We start from the raw sequence: 19,268 nt of genomic DNA, 5'->3' as shown, positions 1-19,268 counted from the left end.
ATATATATATATATATATATATATATATATCACAGCTGTTGAAGTGTTTGGAATGTCTTCTTGAGCTGATACTCATCTGGAACAGGTACTACCGGACTGCCCAAAGCGGCAATGCTTACACACATGTAAGACCTCCTTTCCACAACCACAAAGGTACAAGTTACAAGCCAGCTGACGACCATCCCTCAAGCAACCTGATCAACGACGGCCGCTTCGTCGGGCACGCCCTGCGCCTCACCCCCTCCGACGTCGTGTGCTGCCCTCCCCCGCTCTTCCACTGCTTCGGCCTCGTGATGGGCTTCCTCGCCTCCTTCTGCCACGGCAGCTCGATCGTCTTTCCCTCCGACCACTTCGACGCCCGACGCACCCTGGACGCCGTCGTGCAGGAGAAAGCCACCGCGCTGCTCGGCGTGCCGACCATGTTCGTGGCCGAACTCGAGGTGCTCAAGACGACACCTTACCAGATTGATACCCTCCGGACGGGTCTCGCGGCAGGTTCGCCCGTCCCCGCGGTCCTGATGGACAAGATCCACGAGAGGATGGGCGTGCAGGAGGGGTTGTTGATCGCGTACGGGATGACCGAGACGAGTCCCGTGACGTTTATCACCTCGCTCGATGACCCGAAGGAGAAGAAGACCACGACGCTGGGGAAAGTCCTGCCGCACACGGCGGCGAAGGTCGTCGACAGCAGGGGGAATATCCTGCCCCGGGGCGAGCGGGGGGAGATCTGCACGAGCGGGTTCGCACTGCAGAAGGGGTACTGGGGCGACGAGGGGAAGACGAAGGAGGCGATGAGGACCGATGAGGAGGGGCGGGTGTGGATGCATACCGGAGATGAAGGGTTCATCGACGAGGAAGGATACGGTCATATCACGGGTCGGATTAAGGACCTTATCATCCGAGGTACGTATCCACAACTTAAAATCTTCCTCGACCAGGAGAATCATCCATGCTGAACGTCTATCCAGGCGGCGAAAACATCCCCCCCACCGAGATCGAGGACCGCCTCATCGCCCACCCCTCCATCAGCGAAGCCTGCGTCGTCGGTCTGGAAGACCGGAAATACGGCGAAGTCGTCGGCGCGTTCCTGAAACTGGCCGCATCAGACGCCACGGCCAAGAGGCCCGCGGACGACGAGGTGCGGGGATGGGTGACGGAGAAGCTGGGTCGGCACAAGGCGCCGCAGTACGTGTTCTGGATCGGGGATCCAGGGGTCGGAGACGATTACGCCAAGACGGGCAGTGGGAAGTATCAGAAGCATGTTATGAGGGAGAGGGGGAATGCGCTGGTCAAGTCGGGCGCTGTTAAGGCGAAGCTCTAGTTTATTGGAAGCATGTATTGTACACAATTAATAGTTAGGGGAATATATTTTGTCTCGTTCTACTTGCATGCATCGACGAATCCCTTTTCGGACAGGCAATCCAATGAGATAAAAGGTATAGCTTATCCGCGGTTGGAAACAAGTCCCGTTTGTCTAAAAGTAGCAGGAGACTATGTATCCCCAATCATCTACCTTGAAGTTTCATCCAAATCACAATCTTAAAAGGGAGGTACCTGACTCTGACGAGCACACCGTCCACCGTCTGATCTAGTTACCTACCCTCCAGAAAAGTTCCCATGCGTGCCAGAGTCGCGTACACACCTCAAGATCACCCATCCATCCATCCAACAAACTCGGTTCTCTTTCTGAAAGTCTACACCTAGGCCAAGTCCGAAGGAATGTACCTAGTCCCCAGACCGAGGACTATCGAGGGTCGTTCGTTCGGTCCGGGGTAAAAGGCGGAGTGGAGCGTGGAGAGAAGACAAAACACCCCGCGGTCCGGTCCGGCTTTCCGCGCCGCGTCGCATCGCTCGGTCCGTCGTGACGGTGACACGGACTGGAGTCTGTTCAAACGAGGTTGCGGTCCCGTCGAGGGAAAGACAAGACAGTAGAGGTTGGAATAAGTACCCAGGCGCATCTACATCACTCCTACAATTATGTAATCGTTCGATTGTGTCGACGATCCGAGACCATAAAAATCCTACGGTGTTGCTGAAGGGCAATCATGCCGGCCGTCCGCATCGTCGAAGTCGGCCCCCGCGACGGCCTCCAGAACGTCCAACGCACCGTCCCAGCGGCGACCAAGCTGGAACTCATCCATCGACTGGAGCAGACGGGACTGCAAGCCATCGAGCTGACGTCCGTCGTCTCGCCCAAGGCCGTGCCCCAGCTTGCGGACTGCCGGACCGTCCTTGGGGATGAATATGTGCAGACGTTGTTGCAGGGACAGAAGAAGGGGCATCTGCGTCTTCCGGTTCTGGTGCCTAATCTGAAGGGGTTGGATATTGCGATCGAGTACGGTGTGAGGGAGGTTGCGGTGTTCGTCAGCGCGACGGAGGGGTTTAGTAGGGCGAATATTAACTGCTCCGTTCGGGAAGGCATCGAGCGGGCAAGGGCCGTCGCTGAGAAGGGGAGGAGGGCGGGGGTGGCCGTCAGAGGGTGAGTATAGCCCCGTCTTGAATCTCCCTGGTCGCCGTCTTCTCTACTTCGCTGCCATGTGGCCAATGCAGATTCCTGGACGTTGTGTTGCTAATAGACGGGTAGTTACGTCTCGTGTATCTTTGCAGACCCCTACGATGGCCCGACTCCGCCGTCCGCCGTGCTCCACTGCGTGAACGAATTACTCGGCATGGGATGCTACGAAGTCAGCCTGGGCGACACGCTAGGAGTCGGAGTCACGTCCAAGGTGCGCAGACTGATCGAATACCTGGTCCAGAACGGGGTCCCTGTCGAACAGCTGGCGGGCCACTTCCACGACACGTACGGCCAGGCTCTGGCGAACGTCTGGCAGGCGTACTGCTGCGGAATTCGCGTGTTCGACAGCAGTGTCGGTGGGCTCGGGGGATGTCCCTTTGCTCCCGGGGCCAAGGGGAACGTTGCCACGGAGGATCTGGTGTATCTGTTCGAGAACGCGGGCGTCGACACCGGGGTCAATCTTTTGAAGTTGGCTGAGACGGGGGATTGGATCTCCCGGCAGCTGTCCAAGACGAACGAAAGTCGGGCAGGGACGGCTCTTTCGGTGAAGCATAAGCCGGGATCTGTAGGCTGCACCGGTGCCCCGACGCAGCAACCCACGGTGCCAAAGCTACGCTGGACCCCCGTGAAGGAAACGGAGGGACTGCAGATCTACCGCTCCGGAGTGAATCTCAAGGTTGTTCTGAATCGACCGAAGAATGGTAACGCCCTGACGGTGCCGATGATCTCACAGCTCTGCGATGTTTTCGAGAACGCCGATTCGGACAGTTCCATTTCACGCATTGTCATCACGGCGAACGGCAAGTTCTTCTGTACCGGGATGGATCTGGGCAAGGGAAGCACCCAGGTCGGCCAAGGCGGCTCTACCAGCACCGCGCAGTTTGACCGACTGACCCGACTGTTCGAGCTGATCGACAACTCGTCCAAAGTGACCATTGCCTGCATGAACGGTCCCACGTTTGGCGGTGGCGTCGGCCTGGCGTTCGCGTGCGACATCCGAATCTGCGTGAAGACTGCGGCCGTGACCTTGAGCGAGGTCAGGCTGGGTCTCTGTCCGGCCACCATCTCGAAATACGTTGCCCGCGAGTGGGGACCGGCGTTCACGAGGGAAGCGATGCTCTCGGCGCGTCCAATCTCCGCCCAGGAGCTAAAGTCACTCGGTGTGGTTGCGGGCGTCGCAGAGGACCAGCAACAGCTGCAACGTCTCCTCGACGGTCTGCTCACACGCTTGAGGGGCTCATCCCCCGACGCGTCACGGATGTCGAAGGAGCTGGTGAAGCTGAGTTGGGCGCATGCTGGTGGAGAAAAACAGGCTGCGGGGATCAAGGCTTTGTTTGAACGCATGATGCGGCCGGACGGCGAGGGAGCCCACGGCGTGAAGCAGTTCCAGGCGGGGAAGAAGATGGATTGGGACGCGTATGTGGAGGACAAGTTGAAGGCCAAGTTGTAAGCACGTACTGTACTCATAAATGAGCGTGAAAAGCGTGAAATGTGTCATCGTTGTTCGTCTGTGGTTGAATTCTCCTAAACAGTGCGTACCAGATGTAAAAAGTTTGCAGGTAGATACCGGCTGGCCATATTTCCTCAACGCCATAAGCTTAGACGATCGGCTGATTTGATCCATCGTCACGTGACAAGACCTCTCTGTTGGCACCTACGCCGACCCCTAAACGGCATAGGCGGGTTCGACCTCGCTTAGTCATCTTTAGATAGCCTATCAGGACACGGTAACCCGTGTCCCTCTTACCGAATACACATTCGCATTCCATCACGAGACCGCGCCGGGGCCGCTAACCCCATGGGGTGTCTGACCAATCATCCGCACGGCTTCGGGGCCCCGCGATCCAGCCGTGAAACGCCAGAGCGTCCGTTCACTGGCTGGTGGTCGACCGGGGAATGTATACCCCCGCACAGCGTCTCCAACGAAAAAGCGTGTCCGCTGCTTCAGCTCGATGCACACCTGGGATCCCCGTGCAACGTCTGTTGTCATCATCGAATCTCTACCTCCTCGACAGACGTCGCAGGGACTTTTGTCCGCTATCACTGCTGCATCGACAACTGATGGCATCCGTCGGGACCGACTCCCAGCTGCGGTCAGGGCAGCCAGCGCCCGCAGGAATCATCAGGCGCACTCGCCAAGCGTGCACCAACTGCAGGTATATCGCCGTCATGTCGTCCCCGCGGATGGGTAATAACCGGGCTGACCAGTCTCTTCTCCAGGCGGAAGAAGACGAGGTGCTCCGGAGAACGCCCGACGTGCTCCCACTGCCGTCGAAAAAACCGCGTCTGCCTGTACAAGCCCTACCCCGAAACAGGCTCAGACAACCAGCAGGCCTCGTTGCCATCATCCCTCCTCAATCATGTGCGGAGACCAGGTACGCTTGCTGTTACAACAAGGTCGACGCTGACCCTCCGCCAGTCGGATGTTCTGCAGCGGATCAGCACTCTCGAGTCCAAACTCGCCGAACTGAGTGGCCGGGCGCGTGAGGAACGGTCGGTGGTCTTCAATCCAACTGTCGCATGCGGTCAGCTACTGAAGGATGATATGTTGCAGGATCGGCTCCTCAAGCCCCGAAGACATCACATCGCGCACGGTTCCAGAGTCGGGTAGAGCAGGATCGCACGGATCCAGCGATCCGTCCGTCCAGCTTTCCGGCGAGGAACCCACCGTTGATGACCTGCACACACTGTATGGCCACATGCCCGCCAGATTGATATCCTTTCCTTCCTCCTCCTCCTCCTCCTCCTCCTCCTCCTCCTCCTCCTGCGTCCTACCTGCTGACCGGGACAGGTCGTACAAAACCCTCCCTCCGCAACCGGTTCTGCGATCGCTCGTCGACACGTACTTCCTCTATTCCCACAATCAACCATATTCCTACTTCCAAGAAGCCTCGTTCCGACGTAAACTGGATAGCGGTCTGTTGCCGAGATGCTTAGTCTTCGCCGTGCTGGCGTCTGCTCTTCGATTCTCGGCCCACGAGTATTACAGTGGGAGAGCCCACGAGGCCGCCGAGGCCTACGCCAGGGAGTCCTGGCTGTCGGTGCTGCAAGACCACCTGACCGTGGAGAATAGTCCGAACTTGCATGTCGTTCAGACAACCAACTTGCTGGCTGTTATTGACTTCACTGGTACTCTCCCTGTCCCGTTCGATATCATTTGCACGGCTAGTCTAATCTCTTGCAGCCGGCCGGATCAGCTCGGGATGGCTGAAAATCGGCCTTGCGGTCCGCATTTCGCAGGATCTGCACCTCATGAAGGAGCCTCGTGAATGTCTCTCCTACACGGAACAAGAGGAATGGAGACGGGTCTTCTGGTCGGTCTATCTCCTGGACAAACTGGTTTCCTGCGGCAAAGCCCGTCCGCCTGCGATTGCAGATGAAGACTGCCACGTGCAGGTACCGTGCGATGAGCAGACGCTTCGAAGTGGCGGCTGGAAGAAGACCCCGACTCTCAATCAGCTGCTCAACGGGAATACCGACGTCTGCGAGATGCCGAGCAACTTTGCTCTCACCGTCCTGATGGCGTCGATACTCGGTCGCTGTAACAGGTATGTCCTCCACGAGCGGGACGTCGATGAGATGCCGCCCTGGGATCCAAAGTCGGAGTTTGCGTCCATCAATTCCACCCTGCTGTTGGTCGAGTCGTATGCGCGGGTAGGCGGCAAATCGATCGCTGACATCGTAAACGAGAACCTGACACCGGAGGGCGACGTGGATCAGCAGCTGGTTGGGCACTTCATCTTCGCACGCACCGTCTTTCATCTGTGCCACTGCCTGCTCAACCATCCATTCCTTCTTCGGATGCGTCTCAAACGGCTCGGCTCGAAGACTCCTCCCGCCAGTTTCTCGTCGCGGGCCTTCCAGACGAGCTGTGACCACGCTCGGAAACTGGTGAATCTCCTCGACGACATCGCGAAGTCGGGGTATCTCGCCGGTGCGTCCTTCTACGCCTATGCCGTTACCATAGCGGGAGGCGTTCTGTCCTTGAACTTCCACCACGAACGCGCCAGAGGCGGTGCTGTCTCATCTGATCTCCTGAACGTCTATCAACAGAGCGTAGATGCTCTAGAGAGAGTAGCCGGCCTGTGGGGTCATGCTTCGAACATGGTACGTCGTGCTCAACCATCTGTCTTTCCATCCACGTGGTCCGGTACTGTCCTGACCTTATGCAAGGTGCTTCATCTACGTGACTTCCACTCGCGCAGTCACAAATTCACCTCCCTGCTTGACCCGTACTACATAGCCAACGATCTGGGTTCAGACGTCGAGGAAGCTCTCTGGTCGATGATCGACTACGGCACGTTGTGTTCCAGCTCCAGACCGGTATACGGTTCTTCTCTTCCCGATACACCGTCGCCATCATCGTTCGGCCTGGACTCGGGACTGATGCCTGGGTCTTCCGACGGATATATGCCATCGAATAATGATATCTTCACCGGGATGTTGCCTGGTCTGAGGCCTAACGAAGTCGACTTTCTTCTGAACATTGCATCTGGTGGCGCATGACTTTCTTTTGAGTGCTTGGAGGCTGTCTCATATTTAACATGGTTTGTCTGTTAAACATTTTGGAAGATTCGTCGATACACTGCACTGCCTTGCTGAAGACCGAGGACCGGCGCAGACAAAGGCGGTCAGTCAAAGATTCAAAACTGACCTCCGTCTCTTCGAAAGATATCAATTACGAAACGCGAGTAACGATGGGCGTCACCATATTGGCTTGGCGGATGTGAATGTGATGGTTATATATACCCTGTAGATACCTATGTATGATGCCATTTTCTGATATTGTATATGTAATTACCCAACCAATAACATGCACTGATAGCGAATCTCTATAGAGTTACAGTGTCAGAACGCAGTCACCGGCCCAAATCCCAAGTACGACGTGTGAAAAATAAAGATAATTTAGCTATGGCCGGGTTGAAGTAAATTTAAATAAGTACCTAGGTACCTAGTTAAGTCCACGGTCCCGTCCCGTCCCAAGCTGATCTGGTCGGGTCGGGAAAACCTCTCCAAGATGGTGGCACCTGGTGACCCCGGCTCCGTGTCTGTCTGACCCCCAGAACCAACTAGATCGGTCGGTCAGGCACGCAGATACCTCGCTGACATGTACATATATTTCGGCATTTCTCTTCTCTCTTCAACAATCTCATAGGTCAGGTTGGGTAGTGTTTCGTTCGTCTCTCGACATTGTAGAATTCCTTTTCGGTCATGGCCATTGCGATATTACCGTGGAACTCAACTTCAAAACTCATCAACCTGGAAACCCCTCCTTTAACTGCTCGCAATAGAGACGCGGATTGCGAAGATGGAGGCCTTCAGGAAATTTGCAGCTGACAAAAAAGAATGATGTAATCTTTTCGTCATCAAGTCTCATTCAGGTCGTCCAAGAGGGACGAAATTTGCCAACGCAGTATAACGTTAACTGAGAAACTAGGAACCAATGAAGGGAACAAGAGGTAAGGGGGTTTGACGAGCAAGATGAAGCGTGTAGCACTCTTTGGAGACCATAAGGTGTGAAAAAATGGCAAAATAGAAGAAACTCCATGCGAAGACTACCCTAAGGCTTCCTTCCGTACACAAAGTGGGCGCTGACGTAGAGATGCAGAGTAGGGTCCAGCAGCTCATTGCGCACATGCGCGCATAGCATTTCTATTTCCTTCGTCTCCCACCCAAGAATGCGAGAGAAGAGCGCATAGGTGTAGGCCTCAGTAGCTTGAATCTGCTGAGCCTGTTGGTACTTACCAATCTCCTTCAACCTGGGGTTCTTAGGCCATCTACCTTCTGGAATCTATATCCACGCTCAGCAGCGGTACATGTAAAAAGGTGTTTGATGATTGTCCGTATGATGAATAGGATATGTGGATTGCAGATAGAGGTTGTAGGAAGCAGGAAGCAGTCTGACTTGTAGAAGGGATACAGGCGAGCCTAGGCCGGATGAACCTGGCTCAGACAATGATTAGCAACTTACCTTGTATGCCACGTCCCTCACATCCACAAACCCTGCCTTTTCCATCTTCTCTTTCCACGTGGGTAGTTGTGTAAAGGACTTGCCAAACTTCTCAGATGCTTCACGGACATACTGGGCCCACATCTGACAGTATTTGGCCTTGTGAATTGTCTCATCGTCAGCAAAAAAGTATGCATCCACACTCTGCATCTCAAAATACCCCCCAGGCTTTAGGTGATTGAAAGCTCGTCTGAAGAGCCGATCATAATCTGTCACAAACCCATTAAGTTCACGTCCGTGTATGTAGTCAAACTCCGTTCTGAACAGCCATTCCTGCTCGAAGTCATCGACTTCAAATACACAATTTGGAGGAACCCTGGCAAGTTTAGTAAATAAACATAGAATGTCTCAATGACAAGCAACTATGTACTTACCATTGAGGTTGAATAGGGCTCAGATCGGTGCCGATAACTTCTGCGGATGGATACTCTCTGTGATTCACTTTGAGTAACAGTTTCTATCTAGGGTATGATAAAGCCGATTACTTACTCTGCGAACTGAATTGCCCATATTCCTGTTCCGGTGCCAATATCTAATACTCTCTGAGGGTTTGGGCCAATAGGTGCAAGGTGAAGGTTTCCGCCTAGGGTCAGGCGGTAGATATGATTGAGGAGGTCCATTCGATCTTGTTCCTCATCATCGTTGGGCTATTGAAATATCAGCTACTGGTATTTGAAACTTCGTCGGAATTTGATAAAGTACCAATACGTATGACCCTTCGTGATATGCATGATACCGGCGTCCGTTCTAAACGCGCTATCAGCTGGTGTATATTGGTTGACGACTCGTCTATTGCTTCTAGTTTTACCTCGTATCTAGATAGTTAATTACAGATTAGTCATTTTTTGTAAGTCCAAGCTGGTGCACGGGGACTTACTTGTAGTTACGGATACTGGAAGTGAGGGACGACACGTAACTGGAGGACCCAATCCTATGGAAATTATTATACAAGACGGAATTTAGATTCCTCAAAGTGCTCACGATGCATTATAGGCAGAATCTGCATCGGCAGAAGCGTCCTGGACTGTATTAGCGAATTTCTCGTCCTACCACATCGACCGAAGGGATGCTCACATCTACTTCCAGCACCTCATTGTCATGGGCAGCAGGCGGACTTTGAGTGGCAGCTGGACTTCGAGCGGCCGATTGACTCTGAGCAGCTCGCTGAGCGGCGGGTGGGTTCTGAGGAGAAGGTGAACTCTGAGCTGTAGCTCCGGTACTCTCTTTAACTTCAGCAGCTGATCCGTTCTGAGCCATGGCTTTGAAGATAGTCTCAAGGATCCAGGAATGGAAGCAATAGAGTGCTGTGTAGAGAGCAGAAGTCTAGAGCGAGTTATCCCGCTATTTAAAGTACACTTTCGCCGCCTCTGGCTGTGGGATTGACCGCCTATCTTTTCCCAACCCCTGGAAAATGGAATGTGATCCTTTCATACCCTGTCGGTGCATTAAAAAGCACTGCATGAACGGCTCCACTAAGCAACAGTATCAAACACCGGGGTTGTGGTGTTAACCTGGCATTCGTACGCAGTAGCGTGATGACCCCTGTTAGCCGATTTCAGTGTCACTGGCTGGTGGCAGAATGGTCAAGCGTTTCCAAATCTTGCCTGCAGGAAATATGTCTTCGGCGATAAGTCTCTGTACAGTACTGCGCATTGCGTACTCTGAGTGCTCTGTTCAGCGTACGGAGTATTCCGTACTTACCAGGTGCCGGTGTACATAGCACAGAGCCAAAGTGCCTGCCTACCTAGGTATAAGTTCGGAAAACTCGGTGGACATTATTCAGCACCGGTGCGGCGCAGTCGATGACAGCGCAGCATTGCGACTGCACGGCGCGCATGATCCTTGGAAACCTCCATTAACCCTGTTTGCTTGAGTCGTCTCCACCCAATTCTGGTGACTTTCGAAGTTGTGGGTTGTCGGAGCGCCCGCAGTAGTATGACGCTGTTTGGCCATCCAAATTTTCAAATAATCATAGTCTGTTGTGGGGAAGACTTGAGTCTCGATGAGCCAGTATAGCGATGAATGTATATTCGGGAGATGCATGCCAGGGGATCGTCCATCATCGGGAGTTACCCAGTAATAAGGGGAGACCTCGGACTCAGAGTACTTGCAGCGCTTTGCTCCGGCTACCTCCGTACTGCAACAGTCCCTAACACAACGCTTGAACCTCGGGTCCGAGCTCCGCTTCTGCGCTCATCAATGGTGGCAATTCCCTGGGGAAAACTACCCCGCTTCTCTATGGATCCATCGGATTGTTAGGGCTGCGGACTGCGAGGTAATATGCCGCACCCGCCGGACACTAATATAACTCGTAGTGCTCGATTTTGGTTCCTGATTGACCCTTCAAAGGGATTGGATGCATGTATGCTTGTGGAGCATGCCCAAGAATCTTCCTCGCGCTCCGTGCACATGGAGGAGGTAGGTCCCGAGACTGGATATCTGCAGCAAGGAAGGACCAGGTATTTCCGCAATGGTGATCAGGGTAATCGCCCCCAATTCCTAGCACTAGTAGTCAGAGACCATGTGCTAGTTTGTAGTCACCAAGTGGTGGAGAGGAAGCTTACACTAAACGACTAGGGCCAGAACTCCGCAAAAGTTGCAATGACGGACTTTTAAGCCTCTTTTCCTCGCATTTCCAGTTTTTGCGTATCATCCTTGAGCCCCACCAAGACTGGATAATTCTGGATTCGAGTTTCGCAAATCTTACCCCATGTATGGCGATGGTGTTCAACTTTGTGTTCGTTTCCCCTAAGCCCATGTCTCTGCGATAAATATGAGTTGAATGATCCAGGATGCAGTAGCTGGCCGACGCGAAGGATGTTGAACATCTAGCGAGGCGCTGGTCATCCAGGCCGAAAAGAGGTGCCTCTGAGATCCCAAAAAGAAGAAAAGAGGCCTTCAGTCAGGAATCGAATGGTTGTCTGAGGTTATTGAAGAAAGAAGTCTGGAGGGCGCGACACGAGATGTCGTGTCAGGCGAGGTCGGACGCCTCAGCCCTAACCCTGGACTCCGAGCCCTATGTCAGCATACCTCCGACATGTTGCTTAACAAGGCATCCTGGAGAAGTATTCCGGCATTTGTCACTTGCATCCAAGATAACTATAGATCGTCACCTCGATAATCTAAACTTCAGAAGGATGGCGGCCCGCGGCCTTGGGAGTCAGGGATTGAAACTTAAAGGAGTTAGTGGAGGTTACCTAATCAGTCTATCTCGACATCCCGCGAGGCTGACATGCAACAGAGAACGTTTTTAACGTTTATCTCTCACTGTTAGTCACATTAAAATATATGAACCTCACAGCACAGGCGGAAGTACACAAGCGGCTACCAGGCGACAGACTACGGTTTCTAGGTCTAGGGCTGCTTGTCTATCCAACGACAACTGATAAGTCCTAGAGAAGATTGGCACTGCGGCTGAGCAGGATATCCAAACCCGCTAAGTGACCAGGGTTTAAACTTCGATAACGTTGACAGGTCTTGCCCTTTTGGTTGAGGCCCAAACCACTCAGTGGGGGTTCGTGAAATTGACTGAGCTCACTACTGTGCTCAGATGCTGCGTACTGAATCTTACGCTGAATAGGTATCCAGTGGCTGGCTTGTGTCAGGAATCCTATCTAACAGTCAGCAGCAAAATCAGCTGAAGGTTAGGTAATGAAGAATGATTCTGACAAGATCAGGGCAGGAAACACCTTTGGTTAGCAGAACATATTATACATATGTGATACATGAGCGTCATGTGTACTGCCACTCCACATCATTGTCCCATTCACAAATATTTGTCTGAAAGGTATCAAAACACTCGAGACGTCCTCATCGATATGATTCTTATGTCAAGCACATCGTACAAACAATGCTGTCTGGACCTGCGGCATCACCGAAACCCTGCTGTGCCGCTGAGTCAATTCGGCGAGCCTCATGCTCTATGTCCCTTGTACGATACCTTTCTCTTCTCTAAGGAGGCAGGCTTGGAGACTTGGCGTGGGGCTCTCTCACAGCGTCGGTTGGTCTTCCCCAGGCTCCCCCTTCCCCACCGTTTTAACCCAACAACATCTCCAGAGCCTCGTGCTTACCTACCGAGTATTTTGCTAATCCTTCACATCTGCACAGACAGTCGACGCTTCAGCCTTAATGTGAGCGTTCCGCAGGAGGATTTCGCAGCCAAGATTGTCACTGACCCTCATCTCGTATTCGGTTGTGGGCCATCACCAATCACGATCACGGATGCCACAGGCAGGCCCTGAAAATTACTTGGCTAGCTCAGCCTGCTCAACCAAATTCAGCGGCTGTCCAACTCTCTGCTGGCGATGCTGGCCGCGTGTTTGACAGGCTGAAGACACTCTTCCGCCTTAGGTAGGAACCCCCGGTTTCTCAAGAGTAGCACGACGAGGTACGGTTGCAATTCTGCGAACACTAACCTCAGCTGCCTAGTCTTAAGGCTGGGGATCTGCGGAGTGATGATTAAAGTTGGACATGCTGCACCAACAGAATAGATTTACCTTCCGCATGGACTCCCGACGGGGATGGTCCGCGGCGGCATCTCTTGCTATCTACAGCAAGGATCGGCCGTTCTGCGCAGTTCTGGATACTTGATTGCATAAAGCCCATGTCATTTAGGCTTTCAGCAACATTTTAAGGCCTGGGCGGGAAACGAGGAATACGAGATCCTGATCCACTCATCGATACGCGTGGGAAATGAGTTACATATTAAGGCACAAAGGCGCCAGAGTGCGGGGCCTGACCCTGAGCTCCTTTGACTCTCTGTACCGACTTTATTCTCCAGCTACAAAGTGCGCTGTGCCATCAGCATACGGCGCGATGGTGCATCTCACTCTCTTCGTCATCGCCGCGTTTTGCGTCGCTCTGTTCTCTCATCCTGTCAGCGCGTGGACTTTCGTCTGGAGGAACGCATCGGGCGATGCCACCATCGCACACAGCCAACGCAGCCAAGGCTGCCAGAAGATGAACCACGCGCAGGGGATGGAGTTTGACTGGGACCCGGAGGGGGACACATACTGCCTTGGGTTATATCGCGATGAAAACTGCACCGATAGGGGAGGCTTCTCGTGTCCCCTGTGGAGAAAGAAGTCGAGTCAGGATCTCCTGTCCTTCAATGTGAAGGTTAACGGTGATTTTGGCACCTTAACGACTACTACTTCCTCAGCCACGTCGACATCGACATCGTCATCGTTAACTCTACCAACACAGACAGCAAGTCAGCAAACGAGCCAGCCGTCGAGCATACCACACTCCAGCCGTAAGTTGTCCGGAGGCGCCATAGCCGGAATCGTTATCGGCATCGTCGTCGGAGTCGTGGTAATCGCTGCGGCTTCCTGGTTACTCGGTCGTCGACAGCGAAAACCTTCTGGGAACGCGATTGCACCGCCAGAAGCACCGGCTGGTCCAATGCCCGGGACTGCTGGACCCTTGGACAAGTCGACCTTCGCCGCAACCGAAAAGCTGCCCCAGATCCCGGTCGATTCTTCTCCAGTGTCGCCGGATGAACCACCGATGCGGCCGGCTCCTGGTTCTCGGATGGTCGAGCTGGCAGCAGATATGCGCATGGCGGAGCTGAGCGACAGTCAGCGGGTCGTGGAGCTTGAGGGATCCAGGCAGTATGATGGATACGAACCTGCAGGCGGTGTGCCTGGGCGATAGCATTCATTTCATACCCGAGTGGTACTGCGGTGGAGAGCCCCCATGCAGGCAGATTAAAAATGAACCCCAAGCTGCAGCTGTCGCCTACCCTCCAAGTCCCTATTCTCGATACCCCTATTCGTGCTTCTCTTCTCTGTCTCATTGCTTTCACGCTGTCCATACCTCCTTCATACGTACATCCATACGCTTAAACCTGCCCTCCCCCGGGTGACTTCTCCATAAAACAAAGGAAAAAACCGAAGCAATCCTGTCTCTTTTTTCTTGTTGTTGGTCTTCTTCTCTGCGATGTGGTGCTACGATATCTATATATTATACCCCTCTTCGCAAATGGAAATGAGCGGATTAGTCAACATTAAATAATCAAGGCATTTTGTACGGTACCGACCAGGTTTAATCGAGTGAATGAGAGTTATAACTACCTAACCTGATATTGGTTTTTTGTACACATCAATTCTAATCCCGTATATATGAATACCTCGATCATACAAACAACATCCCTAGATCAATAGAAAAGCGCAATTCCGCTGACTACCAGGCCACTATCAGTTTTAGGAACTTGACTATAGACTTGATCAATATGGGCTGTTGTTTAGCTGTCCCAGGTCAGATCGAACGTGGAGCTGTCAGATAATGGTCTAGTCGCAGATTAAATCATCAGGCTGAAGATGATCATCTAGGTACTAGACAAGATGTGATAGACAAGAGTGTTTCTCTATATGTACAGATTACTCCAGTGGTTAGGTCCATATACAGTAACAATACAGTTAAACAGCAGCATGCTCTGGTAGTAGTAAAACGACTCCAATTCCAACTTTCCTTTTTTCCTCTATAGGCGTTATCATTAACTCATTAAACTTCACCAGGCAACAAACATAACTGAAAATTCAAGCCTGCAGCTGCCAAGAGAAGAGTATTTATGCAGTGCAAGATGTCTTAAGGGTATAACAAAATCCACCTCAGACTCCGAGTTCATTTCTTCATCAGCGTCATAGCCCGATTAGTTTCCAGTTCCATCACCACCAGCAGTGACCCCTGCCCCTTCAGGGACAGTGCTGAGCCTGAGATCATTAAGCTTCTTCTCAACGTCGCCAACATCGACATCCTGAGATTCCTTCTCCTGATCAGGAGACGCCCGCCCACTCTGCTGCTCCTGCTGCTGCTCCATCTCTTTCCTCACCTCTTCCTCTTCCTTCTCGACCTCTTCCTCCCAACTGTCGGCAACTTCCTCCATCTGGGTCTGCAGCTTCTTCTGTGCAACACCGGAGCGGAGGACCAGCCGATCTCGTAGTTTAGTGTTGGTAGTTCCGCTACCACCACCACTGTCGGTAGCGAGCGCAGCATACGATCCGTAAGTCGGGCCATTTGAGGCAGGATGGGCACCCCATGTTTTGGCCGCGTTGTTAGTCGCATCGGTACTAGATCTCTTCCGCGACGCAACCTGTGCCCAGCCGCCTTCAGCACCGCTGGAGGCTGCCGCGTTGGCAGCGTCTCGCAGAGCCTTAGCTTCCACGGTAGCCGCACGCTGCGCTTCGCGTTCTTTCATCCTCTCCCGGTCCCGGACCTTGACGCACTCGCCGACGGTCATGCCACCGATGCCCATTCCGTTACCAGTACCGAGACCGAAAAGAGGCGGAGCCCACGACGTTGGTTTCAGAACAAACACATGGCGGTGGGGTTCGGGGTCGAAGCTCTCCGTGGCGAAACCCCAGTCGGCAGCCAGAGAGTGCACAAAGGCTCGGAGAGGCGCCTTGGCGGGCTGGAAGCGCACGGAGCGTTGGGTGCTGCTTCTTGCAAGGCTGTCCAGGGTCGACTCGTAGTTCTGCAGGGTCGCCAGGGTAGCGGATGACGACAGCTGGATATACATGTCCAGCGTTTCGGCGGAGTAGGGTAGATTAGTAGAGGAGAGGAGGCGAGAGGACGCTGGATTGACTGACGTCGTTGACGGGTCGATGTCGATGTTCAGCGCAGAGGCTAGGTTGCGGTTTCGCTCCAGACGGAGGCACTCGTCATCGCACTCCAATGGTCCCAGAGACGGTAGCTGCTGCTGCTGCTGCGTTTGGCCCTTTGTAGTCACAGCCTTAGCAGCATTGCAGCGCTTCTCCTGCCGCAGCCGCCCACATGCACATGTTACCGTGACTGTGGTTGAGCAGGGCGTCTTCTCGGGGCATGCAAAAGGAGCATGACAAGGTTCCGTACAGGGATGACCGCAAAGAGTCTTTGTCTTCCCGCAAGCCTGCCGGCAAGGCGTAACCGCATCCTCGCAATCTCCCGATCGATGACAGTGTTTCAGACACGTATGGGAGCCGCACTTCAGCGGTTCGCCGCACACCAGACCGCACCTCGCGTCTGTCAGCCAGCATGGCTGGTTCTTCAGCACCCGCTTCCCGCAGAGACATTTCTTCTCCGTCAGGAAAGGGCATTTGGGACAGCTTTCCTCGTCGGTATGGCAGTTGTGGGGAGTCTGCGGATGCCCGCAGGGCTTGGGTCGCTCGCAGTCGAACCTGCATGGCGGCGGCTTCGTGCCACACGGCAGCGGAGGATGCAGAACAGATCTCCCACAGCTACATGAGATCTCCTCGAAGATGGCCTCTCTGCAAGTCCCGCAGCTTCCCTTGTGACACAAGTCGGGACAAGTATGCTTTTCACATTTTAGCATGCGTCCGCAGACTCGGGTACAGATGTGTTCCGCCTCTATGTCATCGTCGGTAGAGCGGTTGGCGGCATTCAGCGACTTCAGCTTTCGCCTAGTCGCCTGGCGCTCAAGTGCCTTGCGCTCTCCAGGACAACAGCGCTCAGGACATGAGTGCCGGCCACAGTTCATCACGGCCTTGCATACACGGAAACACTGAGGCGGCTCCTCCGATCCTTGGTGGCAGATAGTGTTGAACTCGCTTCGACCGCAGCGACACTTGATCGAAACAGTCCGCAAGCAGGGCCGACAAGGACCGGTATGACACACCATTGGACATTCATGTCCGCATGGGAGGATCTTTCGGCATGGTTCCTGGCAATTAGGGATTGGATCCTCACAAGAAGTTCTACCAGTGAAGCCAGGGATCTTCTCCAGTAGGGTCTTGCCGCATGGGCATCTGAGAACCACATCAGGGGACCTCGGGCAATGTGGAGGGGCTGCATCCTGAGGATGGCAACTCTTCTGACAGAAATGAACACCACAGTCAAACGGACGGTTGCAGATTTCTCCGCAGTTGAAAGAGCCGATCCATTCTTCGGGGTCCGTCTCTGAAGATGACCCATCAGGAAGCCGGCTGCTTGGGATCTCCTCGTCCTTCGAGCTGCACAGCATTTGGGTCTTCACCCTGCCACAATAGCACCTGGCGTCAACTTTCACCTCGCACGCACCGCAGAGGCCTTCATGACATGGCCGAAGGCATGTATGTTCACCGCACGGCAGCAGGTCCCCACAGATCTCGCCGCAGCTCCATCCATTGACATAGTCCGTATCGACGCATCGTTTTGTAGATGAGTTTTTCCCGCAGAAACAATCCTGCGTTGGACCCATGGCCGTACATGGAGGGCAAGGCCCAGCATGACAGGTTGAGTCGCAGGGATGCGGGCATCCTTTGCGGGGCCGTGAACATGTTTGTCCGCAAGAGTGTGGAGGGAGGCCGGGTAGTGAGCGGGGATCGATCTCTTTCTCGCACCAGCAGGAGTAGGTTGACGGAAGGACATCCTGGGGCAGATTGCAGCCGGGACAGCGCCATTGACGAGGAGCATCGACGCCATTCTCTCCCTGCTGCTGTTGGCTATGGAACACTGATCCCTCATTTTCCGACCATTTCTTGATGCAGCTGAGGTGAAACACGGACCAGCAAACTCTGCACGACCAGACGCGGGATTTACGGCCCAGCTCACTTGCACAGATCGGGCACTCGTAAAGGTTGTTGGCGATGTCCTCGTGTATGCGGGTGGGTAAATCGGGAGCAACCGACTTGGTCGTTACTTTTTGTTTCGGCTGAGGACGCGGTGTCTTCGGTGTCTTCGGTGTCTTGGATTTCGTCTTTGTAGATGAAGGCTCTCCGGAGGATGGAGCAGGAGCAGATGGCCCTTCCTCTGGTTTCTGTCCAGGGACAAACTCCGGGGCATCGGCCCTCAACTCATGTCCCTCCGTCTCGTCTCTTTGTTCATGAGATCCATTCGCTGCTGCTTCGCCCGTACCCTCCGAGCCATCCTCGTCCCGCGTCAATCCCCTTCCGAATGTCCTGCCACCAATGCCTGTAGTCCTTGTCGTAGACTGCCTTTCTCCCAGGTTACCTCCGCGCTGCTGGCCGTTCCGTCGAGGCCCACCCCCGCCATCGCGTCCTCTTGCACGAGGCGGTCTCCTCCTTCTCGAAGAAGGCCCCTCTCCGGTAGCATTCTGCGGGGTCGACGATTCTCCCCCCACTGTCTGTGTCTGTTGCGCCTGCACATCCGTCTGAGGACGCTGTCGTGTCCGTCCATGTGAAGACTCTCCTTGTGTGTTGTTCGCCACATGTCCATGTCCACCACGACCTCTCCCCCCTCGTCTTGGTGTCCTCGGTTTCGGTCTGCTCGTGTTCGTCTGTTCTGCTTGTGACTCAGCCATCTCGGCGATTTGGGTACCGGAGACTTCGATCGTGTCGGGAATCATCCACCGGAAATTCTAATCGTTCTGCGGGCTACCGGTTTGTCTTAGTCTTTCGATCGATGGTCCGATCGACGACGTATGGGTAGATTGAGAACCAGGTACCGCAGGTCCGCAACCCATGTAATTGAAGTAGGAATCACACTTATGTCTGTCGACTCGCCCTGAAAGAACGACAGAAAGAAATGGGGCTTGAAACTTGAAAGAAACCAGCAAGGTCCAGCTAGAAGGACACTTGACACTTGACCTTGAGGGGGTAGATTGACTTGACTTGACGGAGGGGATGCGCTGTGCAGTTAAGAGACGCCCGGGGAGGAGGAAGAAGAGAGAACGAGCGATGCGATGCCGAAAGATGCCTGAAGACTCATGAGCCGCCGCGGGGTGGCGCCAGTGGCGAGGCTGTGGCTGAGTCACATGTCACTTGATTCGCGGGCGGCGCCGATTTGTCAGCGAGGTTCCGAAGCCCT

The 19,268-nt window shown here is 53.9% G+C and overlaps 6 protein-coding genes across 6 annotated transcripts in view; 4 read left to right on the top strand and 2 right to left on the bottom strand.

Moving 5' to 3' along the window:
- Window positions 1-1,321, top strand: part of VTN00DRAFT_3214 (uncharacterized protein) — a gene marked incomplete at both ends in the record, with an annotated part of 2,248 nt that extends 927 nt beyond the window's left edge. Inside the window, 2 exons of the mRNA XM_069429507.1 lie at window positions 86-903; window positions 969-1,321. Of these exons, the coding sequence (XP_069282952.1) occupies window positions 86-903; window positions 969-1,321 (1,171 nt within the window). The remainder of the gene's footprint in view (window positions 1-85; window positions 904-968) is intronic.
- A 724-nt stretch (window positions 1,322-2,045) lies between these two features.
- On the top strand, window positions 2,046-3,965 carry VTN00DRAFT_3213 (uncharacterized protein; the record flags this gene model as incomplete). Its single annotated transcript, XM_069429506.1, has 2 exons — window positions 2,046-2,479; window positions 2,585-3,965. The coding sequence occupies 2 exons, from the start codon at window positions 2,046-2,048 to the stop codon at window positions 3,963-3,965; spliced, it is 1,815 nt and encodes a 604-aa protein (XP_069282951.1).
- A 611-nt stretch (window positions 3,966-4,576) lies between these two features.
- On the top strand, window positions 4,577-7,021 carry VTN00DRAFT_3212 (uncharacterized protein; the record flags this gene model as incomplete). Its single annotated transcript, XM_069429505.1, has 7 exons — window positions 4,577-4,671; window positions 4,736-4,877; window positions 4,935-5,008; window positions 5,070-5,204; window positions 5,307-5,644; window positions 5,700-6,622; window positions 6,689-7,021. 7 exons carry the CDS (start codon window positions 4,577-4,579, stop codon window positions 7,019-7,021), a joined length of 2,040 nt encoding a protein of 679 aa, XP_069282950.1.
- Window positions 7,022-8,075: 1,054 nt separating this feature from the next.
- VTN00DRAFT_3211 (uncharacterized protein) lies at window positions 8,076-9,782 on the bottom strand (the record flags this gene model as incomplete). The annotated part of the gene is made up of 9 exons (XM_069429504.1): window positions 8,076-8,306; window positions 8,487-8,841; window positions 8,900-8,956; window positions 9,015-9,172; window positions 9,228-9,272; window positions 9,334-9,340; window positions 9,403-9,456; window positions 9,507-9,544; window positions 9,600-9,782. The coding sequence occupies 9 exons, from the start codon at window positions 9,780-9,782 to the stop codon at window positions 8,076-8,078; spliced, it is 1,128 nt and encodes a 375-aa protein (XP_069282949.1).
- Window positions 9,783-13,340: 3,558 nt separating this feature from the next.
- On the top strand, window positions 13,341-14,180 carry VTN00DRAFT_3210 (uncharacterized protein; the record flags this gene model as incomplete). Its single annotated transcript, XM_069429503.1, has 1 exon — window positions 13,341-14,180. One exon carries the CDS (start codon window positions 13,341-13,343, stop codon window positions 14,178-14,180), a length of 840 nt encoding a protein of 279 aa, XP_069282948.1.
- A 997-nt stretch (window positions 14,181-15,177) lies between these two features.
- On the bottom strand, window positions 15,178-18,762 carry VTN00DRAFT_3209 (uncharacterized protein; the record flags this gene model as incomplete). The annotated part of the gene is made up of 3 exons (XM_069429501.1): window positions 15,178-16,242; window positions 17,709-17,944; window positions 18,054-18,762. The coding sequence occupies 3 exons, from the start codon at window positions 18,760-18,762 to the stop codon at window positions 15,178-15,180; spliced, it is 2,010 nt and encodes a 669-aa protein (XP_069282947.1).
- Between the last annotated feature and the right edge of the window lie 506 nt (window positions 18,763-19,268).

Source organism: Thermoascus crustaceus, assembly GCF_041956765.1.
Source record: "Thermoascus crustaceus strain CBS 181.67 unplaced genomic scaffold VTN00scaffold_13, whole genome shotgun sequence".
In the NCBI taxonomy this organism is placed as follows: domain Eukaryota; kingdom Fungi; phylum Ascomycota; class Eurotiomycetes; order Eurotiales; family Thermoascaceae; genus Thermoascus; species Thermoascus crustaceus.
The sequence above is the reverse complement of the archived record's forward strand: the minus strand, read 5'-3'. Positions and strand labels throughout refer to the sequence as shown.